This window comes from Salvia hispanica, chromosome 6, assembly GCF_029641045.1.
Source record: "Salvia hispanica isolate PSC_SH4W2 chromosome 6, Shi_PSC_v1, whole genome shotgun sequence".
NCBI lineage: Eukaryota > Viridiplantae > Streptophyta > Magnoliopsida > Lamiales > Lamiaceae > Salvia > Salvia hispanica.
In genome coordinates, this window is record NC_142697.1 from 7,529,476 (window position 1) to 7,545,107 (window position 15,632).

Here is a 15,632-nt window from a genome sequence, read left to right on the forward strand (position 1 = left end):
GACGGGCGCCATCGTGGGCGGGAAGGGCGCCCACGCCCGTACCGTGTGCCCCTGCGATGGCCTCGCCCCTCCCGTCGACGTCCTACCTGACGGACGCCACTGTGGCGTGGGTAGGACGTCCCACTCGGACGTCCCACCGATTTTTTATTTTTTTTAAAAAAAAACTCTATAAATACGGCTAGTGTCGAAATTTTAATTCCGTAAATTTTAATTTTCATTGTGAATTTATTAATTTTATTGTGGGAAATCCTAGTGGGAAGTCCTAGTGCAGTGGGAAGGGCTAGTGATGTGGCAGTGGAATGAGAAGTGCTAGTGCTGACGTGGCATGGGAAGGGCTAGTGGAAGGGGCGAGTGGGAGGGCGCCACCGGAGACACCCTAAAAAATCAGTAACATTTGAAAAATGAATATTAGTGCACGTTTGTTAAAGTAAGGGAGATTAGAAAAAAAGAGATGGAAGATGCACATTGCAATAGAAAATTAATCGAAATCCATTTATTTTTCATTGTATATCAGCTTTGTTAGGGGGTGCCTCCGATTCACAAGCTTCATCAATGGCTAACCGCGAAGATGCTTATCGTGCAATCGACTGGTTGTGCGGAACCGTTCAAGTCCGAGACTACACTGGTGATTTGGATGGAGTTCCGGGAAGAAACAGAAGTCAAAAAACACAAGGTTAAAAAGAAAGAGCTGAACGTGTTCGAGGAAATGTCCAGGAGACGAAGTTCACCGTTGAGGCCTCAAGACGTGAAGAACGTATGCTCTGTTCTTTTTGTGATTGATTGTATCATTTGATGATAAGCAACACCACCTCCTCCTCAGGTTAAGCTTATTAGTATTACACCTTCGGAAATATGATTCATATCTAATTTTGTTTGAATATATATGCTTATTTGTCAAATAGTTTTGGATATATTTATGTATAAAAAGGAGGAAGCATTGAAAACTATCTATTAAATGAAAGAACTTCATTACATTAGCTATGCTTGTATTTTAATGCTCGATTTTGCATTTTAGTCTACATCAGCCCATCTTATAGGATTTGTTGACACTAATTTCCATATATTTATGATAGATAGCCAAATCCTTAGAAATATCACAAGAAAAAAAACAAAAGGTAGAATGAAAAAGTCTGTATCTAATAAATAAAGGAAATTGAGAAAGGTTGAAGAAATTAACATCTGTGAGTCCAGATAAATCAGATACCAGAAACAATCCATGACATTAACTTGGAACTAGATACTGTCTCCTTAGAGTGAAAATGGTTTCATGTAGACATCAAATCGCTCGTTACAACTAAGCTGCGGTTCCTGCAATTCAGCATGATCTTATCGTAATTTAGGCTTTTGTAGTTATATGTAAATTAAGACGCAATGTAGCTAGCAACTGTGCGGCCGTACCTGTCTCAGTCCAACACCACTTCCCCCTGTCAATAGCATTGTGAGTAGTGTTGTGACAGGACCCCCTCCCGCAACTAGCTCCTCACTAGTCTTCCGGATGGTAGACCTCATCGCGTTCAAGATACTCCCGTAGGTAGCTCCCTGCCCTTTCTCTATTGCTTGGATGAATGCATAGGTCATTGCCCCCGTAGACGTCACCTTTGATAGAGCCTGTTTGGTTTTCAATTGCCTCATCAGTTTATTATCTGAAAAAAGAGTGATTCTGAAAGAAAAAACGTAGAGTTTGTTACAGCGGTATCAGCAGAGGTTTGATTATCGTCACAACCACTGAAGGATATGGCTTCGCCTCCGCTTGTGCCTTTCCACGCTCCTGATGGAGGACGATGGTCTTCCCATGAGTACCTTCCACTTCTGTGTAGATGTAGCAACCATTTTTTAACTTTCGTCTAGTTGCTATGTTGGTATTATCTACCCGGGCTGTGATCAAATGCTAACTAATTTCCGATCCAGAACCCAGAACTTCAATATTGTGTATTAAAACTACCAACATGAAGACATAACTTTATCAATACAACATGTAAATTTAAATATACCTATATCTTTGTGTTGATAATTTTAACATACAAAATTTAGATTTTGGATCGGAAATTAGTTAGTATTTTAACACAAACCTACTATCTACCTGAACTAACCTGTCCATTCTGCAAAGATAGGGTAAATCAAGCACTGTGCCGCTGTGACATGCATCTATTATTGCGTGCAGCTTCACACCGGCTGGGAGAGGCCTCACGATACTGGAATTGATCTCATTGTCGACGATCATCCCCTGCGTTTCAAAGTCAAGAGGGCATAGTGTTTCGTCGAACCCATCAATCTCGTCTCCAGTATAGTTACGCTGCTGTGCCCCGTGGCCGGAATAATGGAATACCAGTGAGTCCCCTGACTTACAACCTTTGACGAGCCAAAACATGGCCATCCTAATATTGTGTTTGGTTGGTATTCTGTAGGGATCAGTTTCCTCTTCTGAAAATATATTCTCATTAGATTCGATAGCCAACTATGATACTCCAATTATTGTTTATAAATCTTTTAATTAAAAAAAGAAAAGAAAACTTGGTATATGATTCCTTACCTTTGGGACACCATTTTCAATATTGTTGTCAAAAGCTAAATAAATTCAGCATATATACTGTTTATGATTATGGATAATTATTAGAAGCTAATCAAACTCATGTAGTGAACAGCAATCAAATTCTGTAACAACATTTTCAAAAAAGCAGATGCATCTCTAGTATCTTGTTACCTATTTTCCTTGTCAAAGGACACCTATCTATCATTTCATTATAGTGAAATCCCTGAACTAAAGAATCTTCCAACAGGAAATGCAAATAATTACCCTGTCATGCAAGGTTCATCCACACATTTTGAATTTATATATCTCAATTTGCAATGTCCATAAATAAATAAAAACTATTTGATTGGAATTGTAAAAGCTCAGCTGGCAAGTTGACATGAAGAAGTCAAACATTGAAGGAGTCAGGAAAGTCAACAAATTGGGTATGAAAAAAGAGAGAGAAGATTACCAGTAAGCATGAGGATTGAGGATTCGGTGAAGTTGAACCTGTTGATGAGCATATATTTCATACATTTGGCATCATTGATGCATCCTTTAAGCTCATTTTTGGTGTTCCTATAGGAGATCCCTATTATGACTGCCTTCTTCTGGCTGTGGTTCGAGGGGGCGGGGACGGGCGGAGGAGGAGAAGGTTGGTAGTAGTTGTTGTTGTTGTATCCATTGTTATAAGATGAGGAAGTAGCGGGAAGATAGGGAGAGGGCGGGGGAGGAGGGGCGCTCCGGGGATCAGCTATGCGGGTGATGGCATGGCAGACGGCGCAGCGGATTGAGGTGGCGCCGTGGGGCAGCTGGAGGGCCGTGTGGCAGCCGGAGCAATTCACTAGCATCAACATAATTCAAAACTAATTGTTCAGATGTGTAAGTGCCTCTCTCTAGTCTCTAGATAGATATATATGAGAGAGAGGGGTCAACTGCGGGGTATAGGTATAATCGTATGGCGCCTCAAGTAGGAGGTTTACTTCCCATTTCCTATTTGGCCAGCGTGTCTTCTATTTTTTGATTGAATAGTGGAAGATAGATAATTTATCTTATTTCCCCTCCTTTTCCTCTGCGATCCATTTCATAATATTTTTCACTCTTTTTCCATTATATGAGAGAGAAAAAATAGTGACCATTGAATTAGGAGGATTAAATTTTATAATCAATTTTTCATCATTGATGCAATTCTTAAAATCAGCCACAAAACCATTTTTCCAGCTAGCCTCATTTTCAATCACATTATCGAATAAAAACAAAAGAAAAACTATTTCATATTAATTAAAAAGTAGAAAATTACAAACTACAAATAAAAATATAGTCAAAATTAGGAGGATTAAATTTTATAATCAATTTTTCATCATTGATGCAATTCTTAAAATCAGCCACAACCATTTTTCCAGCTAGCCTCATTTTCAATCATATTATCGAATAAAAACAAAAGAAAAACTATTTCATATTAATTAAAAAGTAGAAAATTACAAACTACAAATAAAAATATAGTCAAAATTACGAGGATGTGTTATATTGTTAACTCACCCATAAATTGCTGACTACAACTAAATGATAGACATTAGATGGGTCAAGAACATTCAGCTTTGAGTATCAATATCATGCGCAAAAAAATGTCAGTTGGGTATTAATGTCAATTAACAAAAAAATAGTTATAACTAGGGCTGACAATTTTTGGCACGACACGAACCCGCACGAAATTAATGGGTATATGTCAAAGCTTATTGGGTTCGTGTCCTTATCGTGTCGACACGATAAGCACACGAAAACTTCGTGTCGTGTTCGTGTTACACGTTAAGAAATAATATTAATATCTTATAATATTATTATTATTTTATTTATTTTAAAATCTTAAAATTTCAAAATTAAAAATTAAAATTTAATATTAGAAATAATATTTATATATTTATATATTATTATTCTAGTTTCGTGTCGTATCATATATATGTTGTTATCGTGTCGTGTCATATATGTGTTGTTATCGTGTCGTGTTGACCCGAAGTGGTTCGTGTCGTTAATGGGTTCATGTCGTGTTCGTGTGTGAGGGTAGCGGGTCGTTCGTGTTTGTGTTTGGAGTTTTCTTAATGGGTCGTGTTCGTGTTTGTTGTTATCGTGTTGTGTCGTTATCGTGTCGACACGATAACGACACAAAACGCACGATTTGCCACCCCTAGTTATAACTAACTTTTGAAAAATATTTCAAAACTTTAAATGCATATAACTATCTCGATTTAAATTATTTTTTTCGCACAACATATATCCTATTCCTACATACATATGTTTCGAGTCAAAATTTGATAAAATTTTCGTAAATATTCATAAATTTCGTATAGCAGTTTTATACCAATACATCTTACATAATACGTCAATACAATGCTTGTACAATGTAAATATAAAACTGTGTTGACATTGTTATGTGTTCGTGTTGATATATTTAATATATATTAATATTGTGTTCTTAAACCCTAAATTGACAATTGTTATTATCTTTTTAATATTAACATATGAAAAACGAAATTACATATGTCAATCTATAGACCATTTGATCTCTAAGTTCTTATGGTTTTAAATTAGTTATAGTTAGCAATTAAAGGATGAGTTAGCAATTTTAACTATAAGCAAAAATTATCCTCTTCAGATTACTCGGACATGTAATGGTCTTCACTAAAATTGGTCACTTTGGATAAATCTCAGTTGCCAAGTAGTAGCCCATGTTATATTGTCGTCGGTTAGTAGTGAATTCGATCGTCGGGGTTCGACTAACACAAACATCATCAAAATCGGTGATCGATTAAGCACATTGATATCATTGCCCTCTCCAGACACACCAAAGAAAACATGTCATATCCAGAGTCAACAACAACTTCGAGAATGATATTGGTAGGATGTTATCCCTTGTGCCCGCTAGTGTAAGCACCTCTCCAACCACTAGGACATTTCTTCCATGCCCAGTGCATACATTCAATACTTCCTAGATTACCGGGCATCAACAGCGGTGGGTCATTTTAGATACTTGTCACAGAAAGTCTCCATGATCCCACAACAAAACCTCTTCGCACACTCATGTCTGGTCGTTTGTGTAATATGGAGTACATCGAATTGGTCAAACGACCATATGTATTCCAGTTGCCTAATCGCAATACTGTACTTATACAATGTCAATAATAGAGATCTACGCATACAAAATTACCACCAAATAATGGTTGTCGGAAAATAATCTGCAACCCGCCTTTCAACGACAATTGTTTGCTCTTGATAAACGGACTCCGGCATTACAATAGGCCAAACACAACATTATATTTAAAAATTTAAGAAAAATAAGCTTCTTTAGCCTAATAAAATTATTGGGTGAATCATTTAACTAAAAAAATTTTCACATAAAGAATAATACTCCCCCTTTTCCATTAGAAATGAAACGTTTTCCTTTTTGGCTTGTCCCATTAAAAATGAAATGTTTCTAAAAATGGAAACAATATTCTCTCTACTTTTTCTTCTCTCTTACTTTACCTCTCTCCATTAACTCACAAAACAACACTACATAAAATCTTGTGCCGAAAAGCAAATGTTTCATATTTAATGGGACGGAGGGAGCACTTCCTTCTTCCAATTATAAGTGAGACATTTCCTTTGGATGCGAGATTTAAAAAAACGATGTTAAGGGATTTAAGTGAAAAGTAAATAAATATAAGAGAGAATAAATAGAGGAAATAAAAAGATAGAGAAGTGATGAAAGAAAAAAATAAGCAAGAATAAATATATAAATATATAGGGAATGTGATCAAATGAAAACTCTAAATATTGTACAAACTCAAAACTATGATCTGAACCTTTGAAAAATGTCAACAGATCAAAAAAAAAACATCAACAGGAAAATGTCAACGAAATTTCAACAGTAGTCAATGATTGATGTTGTGTTGATATTGTGTTGACATTAAAATCTTGAAATTTTACACTGTATTGATATTATATTAAAACTTTGTTGAAGCTGTGTTGAGGAGTTTTGAGTTTGTACAATATATAAGTTTGTATTTTATTTATTTATTTTTTTGCTAAAAAGGGAAAATAAAGCAGTTTAAGTGCGATTTTTTTTTAAAAAAAATACTCACCCCATTGTGTATTTTTCCTTCTCCTTCGTTGGTCCTTATTGATAACTCGCAGCCGAATTCAATCCGTCATCGTCGGCTTTCGATTTGGTTGGTTGATTCCTCCTTTTACCATAACAGTTCCCACTCAGTCCCCCCTATTTATTTGTTTATTAGAATAGATATCAGAGACCTCCATGAAATTTCTCATTTATTCAACTCTAAAATAAGAGTGCTACATAGAAATTTCTCAATCATTGAATTCTAACCGTTGTAAGAAAGAAAAAAGTGGGATATGCATATTACAATTCCACCTTTTAAATCTCTCATTTCTTTATCACTGTCATGTTACCTGGAAAAAAAAGTTCACCACTTTTTATTCTTCATTTTAACTTCAAAATAGGATAATGTTATTATCCAGTAACTTATACTCCATCCGTTCCCGATTAAGAGTCACACTTTTCCATTTTGGTCCATTCCCAAATAAAAGTCACACTTCATTTTTACCATAAATAGTAAGTAGGTCCCACATTCCATTAACTCAATTCACTCACATTTTATTATAAAATCAATATAAAAAAAAAGTCTCACATTCCACTAACTTTTTCAACCAATTTTTCTTTATATTTCTTAAAACTCGTGTCCAGTCAAAGTGTGACTTCTAATCGGGGACGGAGGGAGTAATAAGTATTCTCTCTGTTTCATAGTTTAGAGTCATTTTACAATTTTGGTGTGATCCATAATTGTGGAGTCTTTCATTTTTAATAAAAGTAAACACATTTCTTGTCTCTTACTTTATTCTCTCTACTCTTTCCTCTCTTCTACTTTATTATCTTTTTATTTAATACTCCCTCCGTCCAATAAATATGAAACATTTGGTTTCCGGTACGGAATTTTATGCAGTGTTGTTTTGTGAGTTAATAAAGAAAGAGTAAAGTAAGAGAGAAAGAAAAGTAGAGAGAGTGATGTTTCCATTTTAGGAAACGTTTCATTTTTAACGGGACAACCCAAAAAGGAAAATGTTTCATTATACGAAAAGAAATGACTTCACTAATATAGAATGGAGGGAGTAGTAAATAAAAAAGAACGAAATTATTATTCATATATAAGAAAATGATGAAAACGATATGAGAAAAAATGATGAAAACGATATGAGAAGTTTGAAGTGAGGATTTCGATTTCACATTTTCCCTTACGACCAAAGTGACCCACCATAATTATGGGTGTTTACCTTTGAGGCTTCGAGTATATGTACTAATAGTTATCCATGATACTATTTTCTCGGTCTCATTTAAGGTGTTTACATTCTTGAGTGACATGCAATTTTAAGATGAGTTGTTAAGTAAAATAATTAGAAAAAATTAATTAAATATTAGAGAGGAGAGAGAGATCTGTAAAGGATGCATACACTTACTGTTAAGAATTCAACTCTAAATATGAGTGCTATCTAGAAATTTCTCAATTATTGAACGGGTGAATGCGACTCCACCCGTTTCGGGTGCATTATTATTAGTAACGGTTGAATTCACTTCAGTGTAAGTAAGAAACAAGTGGGATATGACAACCTCACCCACCGGGGATGGATTCACTGCAGTGTATGGAAAACACAGCACGGTATTGTGCATAGGAAACTACACCGTTTCAGGTTTATTTAGTATACCTTTAAGTAGTTGTAATAGTTGGATGGCAGTACTCCATAGTGAATGCGACTACTTTGCCATTTTTATTCTTTTTTTATTCTTTTACGCCATTTGACATAGTAATTAATGTTCTTTATAATCTACTAATATTTAAATGGTACACTAATAAATTGGCGGTTTTAATAATTAGAATTAACTGGGATTCTAAAATGACGATGCATTTTTATATTTTGATGTTTCTTTTCCTCTTTATTAATTATTATAATTCAGTTTATTTGATAATTCAGTTTTCAATTAGATATTTATATGCAAATATTTACATGTGTTTTGTATTATTATAGTTCAGTTTATTTGATAGTTTAATTTTTAATTAGATACTTTATTAATTATAAATTTAATTATCTCATTATTTTATTTATTTATCGCTTTTTATATTTACTTGGATTTTTTTCTTCCTTTTATACTCTCTTAGACCATCTCCAACCATACACCAAAACTCATTTTTGGTGTAGATAATTTCTCCAACCATACACCAAATTCAAACCCATTTTTGGGGTTTTCAATGGAATAACACCAAATATGATGTTTACTCCAAAATTTTGTTAGCCAAATACTGAAAAATGGTGTAAAACTTAAATATGGTGTAAATGGTTGGAGTAAAATAACTTTTTAGTGTGACGCATACTCAAAAATGGGTTTGAGTTTGGCGTAAGTGATTGGAGATGGCCTTAGTCCCATAAAAATATATGCATTTAGATAGTCGAACCCACATTGTTATTTTTGTTTAATAGGTTGTAATGGTAGTCCATAGTAGTATAAGTTGTAAATAAATTTATATATTCCACGGGTAATGAATTGATGACAAGTTTCCATAAACGGAAATGCCATATTTTTGTGGAACGGAAGAAAATAGAAAGTGCACATATTTTTATGGGACGGAAGAAATATTATTTATGTTCTTCCTTTTTAAGAAATGCAAGTCTGCAAAATAGTACTCCCTCCGCCCGATAATAGATTGACACACTTAGGCAATAATACGAGATTTTATGAGATGTTATTTTGTATATTAAATGGATAGTAAAAATAGTATTTTTTTATTAATATAAGAGAACTTTTTCTAAAATAGAAAATATAATATCTATTTTACCGGACAAATTGAAAAAGCAAACGTGACTATATATTACGAGGAGTAGTTTTTTAAATAGTACCACTAATTAAAGGCAATTAAACATAAAGCGGTGTTGTTTCCTAGGCACAACACCGTGCTGTGTTTTCCTTACACTGCAGGGGAAAACACATTTCTTTATCACTCTTACGTATAAAAAAGTTTCATCATTTTTTATTCTTCATTTTTACTTCAAAATAGGATAGCATTATCATCAAATAACTTATAATAGTACTTAATAACAAAGAAACAAATTATATTTTACATAATGGGTGTTCACCTTTGAGGCTTTGAGTATATGAACAAATAGTATTGTACTTATTCAGTAGTTTCCATAAGTTATTTACACTTTGGGATTATCCAAAGTATTAGATAATTTATACAGTATAAATTTAATTAAATTTGCTTGATTCATATCTTGTTTTTTATTACAAAAATAATTCACTAATAACTAGTGATTTTTAATTATATTTGCTTGGTTCATGATAAGACCAATTTCATGTATCGGTTATGGGGTAAATTCAGTGATTTTCAGGGTCTAACACATGTTTTAAGTCAGGTTGTGTAGAAACCGCTGGGCCTAGGAAAAGAAGGAGAATATTTGCCAAGTGGGGGAAAGAAGCGGAAAAAGGGAGCAAAGGAGCATCAAATTGCAAGACGGAGGAAACTTCAAGAAGGAGGGACAAAATGGAGAATCCAAAGAAGAATCTAGAAGCCAACTCCCCGTCTATAAATACTGGAGCACACATCATACATGGGCATCTCTTTTTCACGCTCCAGCTCTTAGCTCACTTCTCATATAGTTTTCTCTACACACTGCACACAATGGGATAATTCTGAGGGTTTTTCGTCTTGATTATCAGTTGATCGTTGTGTACCACCGTCCTTGCGAAGAGCGAAGAAACAATTGTTATTTTAATTGTATTTTTGTTGCTTTTGTGCTAAGATTTGGCTGTTCGAAGCTCAGCGTCCGTTGAATTGTTGTTGAATCTCTAGATATTTAGCTATGGAGTTTACTTTTCGTTTTCGTTTCCGATTTACGTGATTTCTGTTGTTTACTTGCTTTGGATGCTTTTCGCACTTGATCTGTTTGGTTGAGGTTGAATTGTGATTTGATTGTTGTTGATCAGAGTAAATCGTTTGAATCGGAGTAGTCGGAGATGGGTTTCGTTGTTGTTGGGTTCAGATGGCTTGGATCCGGAGTGGATTAAGCATCCGACGTTTAGATCTGCTGAAATTCTGCATGGATATGGATATTTAGTTTCTGTTCTCTTGTTTACTTCGTCTAGTGGTTATAGATCTGCTTTATTTTCCGGTTAATCGCAATTTCTGACGTCCGATTTGGTATGCTCTATTCCGATCTGGTTGGTTGCTCTGTTTTCTACACGTTTATGCTTAGACTATTGAAAGAGATGAAGATCGTTGTTAGTTAGAGTCAGATTTTCGTTGTTGCAGTTTTTCATCCGTACTATTTCTGTTTTGGGAAAACGGTCCCCACTGCATGTTTTCTTCTGTCTAGCTGTTTTAGGAAGTCCATTCACTAGGTCTAGTAAATTTCATGTGTTGAGTTTTGCTCTCTGTTTGATCTCTGTTTCATCATGAATGCTTGCATCGTATTTTCCGTTTCCTAGGTCTAGTTGTTAGATAATTCTACATTTTCCCAAGTCTAGTAGTTAAAGTTCTCAACCCAAGTTTGCGTGGCAGCAACCAACCTCGTTCCCAAGTCCTCTGAACTCAAACCTTCGTTACATTCCTCTCTATGGGATCGACCCTTTACTTCTATACTAGTTCCGAAGTGTAGTGGGTTGAGGTTTTTTTTATTGACATTTGGCTGAGAGTGAGCCCAGCGACCATGGGTTTCTCGGTTAAGATCTCTTGACCTGAGATCTGTGAATATAGAAATATATTGTGCTCTCTGTCTGACCATCAGTTCATATCTTATCTTTTACTACAAAAAGAATTCACTAATTTATAAAAGATAATTAGAAAGAAAATAGTTATTGGAACACATTGTATAGATCAGACTACAGAAGATTCACTTATTACCGTGTGTTGAGAACATGTTTCGAGCACGAATAAAATCTTGCTTATATACAAAAGCTCTACAATCCACTTTTAACCCGATTTAAGTATTATTTGAGCAGTTTCATACAAATAGAATCAGTACTTTTATTACTTTATGTTTGCTTGTGCATTTATAAGATCTTTTTCAAACATTTAAATGTATAAGAATTAAACAAAGCCTTCTTTTGCATAGTAGAATGGTTGTGGGCGTCGTCCGCCGGTTCTATGCAAGGCTTTGCAAAAGAAAAATAAGAATTTTGCAAGCTAGATAGGCTTTAGCTACCTATTGCAAAAGGTTGCAATGTTAGTTCGAATATTTCTAAGCCTTACTGAAATAAGATTATATTAGTATGATATAGCACTGAATGGATCTAACAACAAGACGTGTCTTTATGCTATCTAATGAAAGACTAGGTCTTGATAAACTACCATTTCTTAATCATTATATTTTAGCTTTGAGCATACATTATTAATTTGCATTACTTGACTTATCTAATGGTGTTGGTTGTTGCAACCGGGTAATCCTAGTACCCTGGATAGTGGTAATTAATATCTAGCACCATTTCTATTATGTTGAATTGCGCGTTTGGTGAGTCTGGTTTGACAATGTCCTCAAGGGGAGCTCGAAACAAGGTTTTATTATTCGGAAATTGGCCAGTTAGAATTTAACGATTCCATGAATAATAAATAAGTGTTTCCTGCTGAGTCCACTCTTGGAATAAAAAAGATATTAATTAGTTTAGTCCATAGCAGATACTCCCTCCGTTCCACGTTACTTGAGTCACTTCTTTTTCGCACTTGTTTTGAAAAAATAATAATAAATAGTTAAAGTGGAGATAAAGTAAAGTAAGAAAAAGAATCATATAGTTAAGAGTCTTAACTTTATCTCCACTTTAACTATTTATTATTTTTTTTTTCAAAACGAGTGCAAAAAAGAAGTGACTCAACTAACGTGGGACGAAGGGAGTATTAATTAATTAATGACATTTATATCTTAAGTGCGGGAAATAAATATTTAAACGAGGAAACCCAGATTACTTGAAATTTAGGATTTGAATGGTAATTAGATATTATTACTGTAGTGACTGATAAAAATATTCCAATTTGTGCTTAAACTAAATTTGGTTTAATTTAATTAGTTAAAAGCCAATTAGGTGTGGCCTGCATCTAAACCTTCATAGATCCCTGACTGGACCCAATATGTAACTTAATATAAATACGAGAATGAAGGGGAGACAGAATCACTTTTTCTCTACAAATTTTCGTCCCTCTCTCTCTTTCTCTGAGTGGGGATCGAATTTTCTCCTACTTTGTGTGGGAGTTATGTCTCCTACATAGAGAGTTAGAAGAACTCCCTTACACAAGTCATGCAAGATAAAATAGCCCCACAATGCTTGAACATGAACTATGCGTATCAACAATCAAGTCAACGGAGTATTCAAATTTCATCCCCAAAAAGAAGCTAATTCAAGCACACCAAACAATAATTAATTCCAATAAATCCCACTCACAAATTCACCAACAAATTATCAAAGTATATCATCCCCCTGCTGGGGTTTGGCGCCCCTTGCACAACGGAAGACTTGTACAAAACAAATAAATCAAACAAGGATCTATTTGACCGATTATGCGATTAATCAATTCACATGTTAAACAGATATTTGGCAAGATTCAATTCGCGCAAAACTTGCTCGAAACATGCTTTACAGCATACCAAACCTAACAATCTCCCACTTATACTCAAAACATGCTTTCGAGTATACCCACTGCTAAAAACTCTCCCACTTATACACAAAGCAGGTCTTTGTACTAGATATATTGAACCACCATTCATTTCACATAATGTTTGAACATGATGCCACAAAGACATTTTATGTGAAAAATTTGCTTGGTTGTTCTCTGATCATATCTTTCCCACCATAATGTCTTTGCTGCGTACTTGATCTTTAATTAATTTCATCTCTCTATTTGATTGCTTAGCTTTATTAGCTCGTGTGTCCCTTGAGTTAGTCTTCACTAGAATCATACTCCAAATGTAATACTCATAGGCATACTCAAACTTACCATTAAAGCTATTAGGAAGATACTCCTAAGGTGAACACATATTCAAAGGATTACTTACTCGATCACTGATTAGTCATAAAACTAAGTCAGTGTAACCCCAAGGACATTACATGAATGACTAGTAAACTAGAATATAACAATTAGTCTTTCTCAAGCACTATGGTATACTCTTTACCTCAATCAAAGTCCTTTGCCATGGTTAATATGATATACGCTTTTCATGCATAAGTACAACTAATATCAAACTTACTACACATTATAGCATACATGAGACAACTATCTTCGAAACTAGTCTCATAATTCTTGATTTCACCAAGCGTCAAATGACACTTGACTAGAGACAAGACAATTCCATCTTGAAAGGTATAAACCTTTTCAAATGAAATTTCTAATGCTAAAATGTTCCAAGCAATGTGATATAGCATTCCTAAGAGAATCTCAACATTCTTTCTAGCAATCTTAAAAGGACTTAGATGCTAAGAATGTAATTAGTTTCTCTTAAATCCTTTATCTTAAACTGGGCAGACAACCAGTTTCCTACGCCAGATGCCAATCTTAGTTGTTTGCAACTTTTGTAGATTAAATAATAATATTCCTCTCTAAATCAAAAGAAATAAAACTAAAATTAATTAATATTACACCCTAAATTAGTATTATCAACCTTTTTACAATATCAGCTTAAAGCAAGAATATTCATCGGCAACGGCGCCAAAAACTTGATGCACTTTTTATTAGCACTATAAATACCTGCAAGTATACAGAGTAGGAATAGTATAGTTATAGGTCAGTACCGGGATAACGAACTCAAGGAATATAATTGCAACTAACTATCATATGTTAAGTGTCAAATACTATCTAGAGAAACAAATAAGTTTTGAGTTTAAATAAATAAAGCAAGTAACTTAGGCAAATAAAAAACTAATTGCAATTAAATCACAAAGATAAAGTATGAGAGATAAGAGAATTCCAAGGATGTGCGTTCATAGTTTTTTTTTTTAATAAACACCTTCACGGTGGAGGGTGAAGTAGGCTCCTCATCCCATTTATATCATCAAACGAAAAAAGTACATAAGATCATCCCAAAAGTGGATTATCTTACAAACCAAAACAACTATTACAAACCAAAGCTAAACTCACCAAAGCAAAAACCATCCTCAAGTCTGACAAAATTCTAGTCTGATCAAAACCTTCCCCGCTATACAAAACTTTAAGGGCCATCAACTCAAATTTACCAACATAACAAGCCATCAGAATCTGAAATTAGGAAACCCAAGTTGGTCCAATCGGCATAGCGCCCTCACCCGAGTAGGGGCCGAACTCGGTGAGAAGAAATTCCTCATTCCAGACTGAGCACCCAGGGCAACCAAGTGATCTGCCGCTTTGTTTCTCTCTCTGAAAATGTGTGAGACTTTCCATTCAATCCCCCTCAGCTTCTGTCTTACCTCTGCAAGGCTGGTACAAACCTCAGCCGAGCCCAGCTGCTTCGTCTCCAGCCACCGCACCACAACCTCCGCATCCATCTCTATCCAAATCTTATGCCCATATTGTTTGGCCAAGATAATACCAGACAACAGGGCCAAGATTTCAGCCTCAAGCCCAGATCTTCCTTTAAGAGCAGTGGCAAAAGCAACAAGTATCTCTCCCTCATGATTTCTTACTACTCCCCCACCCCCTGCACATTGTGTTGCCTGAATGAAAGCACCATCCACATTGAGTTTAATCCACAAAGGATCCGGAGGTCTCCATTCGACTCTACCAACCTTCCTCTTCCGAGCCTTGCCTCCAGAATCCACCATGACGTCCAATCTTGGGTAGCATCCTCTCCACTGTTCTGGGCTAATTAGCTTGGCTATCACCAGCTTCAAAATATAAGACACGGAATTAAAACACAGAGATGGTGTTGTGTTCTAATGCCCATACTTCTCTGCCACCACCTTAATCTAAGCTCTATGTTTTCACCTTCGTCATCAAACCCAGGAGCCTAAGGAAACCACCTAGCAAAATGCTGTCATACCTTCCTAGCTGCACTCCCATTAACAAATAAGTGTAATCTAGTTTCCACTTCCGGTTTATCACAGCACCTACATTTGGAAGCC

At 35.1% G+C, this 15,632-nt stretch overlaps 1 protein-coding gene across 1 annotated transcript; it reads right to left on the reverse strand.

Annotated features, from left to right (window-relative positions):
- Nucleotides 1-1,116: 1,116 nt before the first annotated feature.
- Nucleotides 1,117-3,528, reverse strand: LOC125204676 (metacaspase-1-like). Its single transcript, XM_048103383.2, has 5 exons — nucleotides 2,982-3,528; nucleotides 2,091-2,421; nucleotides 1,689-1,809; nucleotides 1,399-1,608; nucleotides 1,117-1,308 (listed from the first exon to the last, which is right to left on the reverse strand). The coding sequence occupies exons 1-5, from the start codon at nucleotides 3,364-3,366 to the stop codon at nucleotides 1,249-1,251; spliced, it is 1,107 nt and encodes a 368-aa protein (XP_047959340.1). The 5' UTR covers nucleotides 3,367-3,528; the 3' UTR covers nucleotides 1,117-1,248.
- Between the last annotated feature and the right edge of the window lie 12,104 nt (nucleotides 3,529-15,632).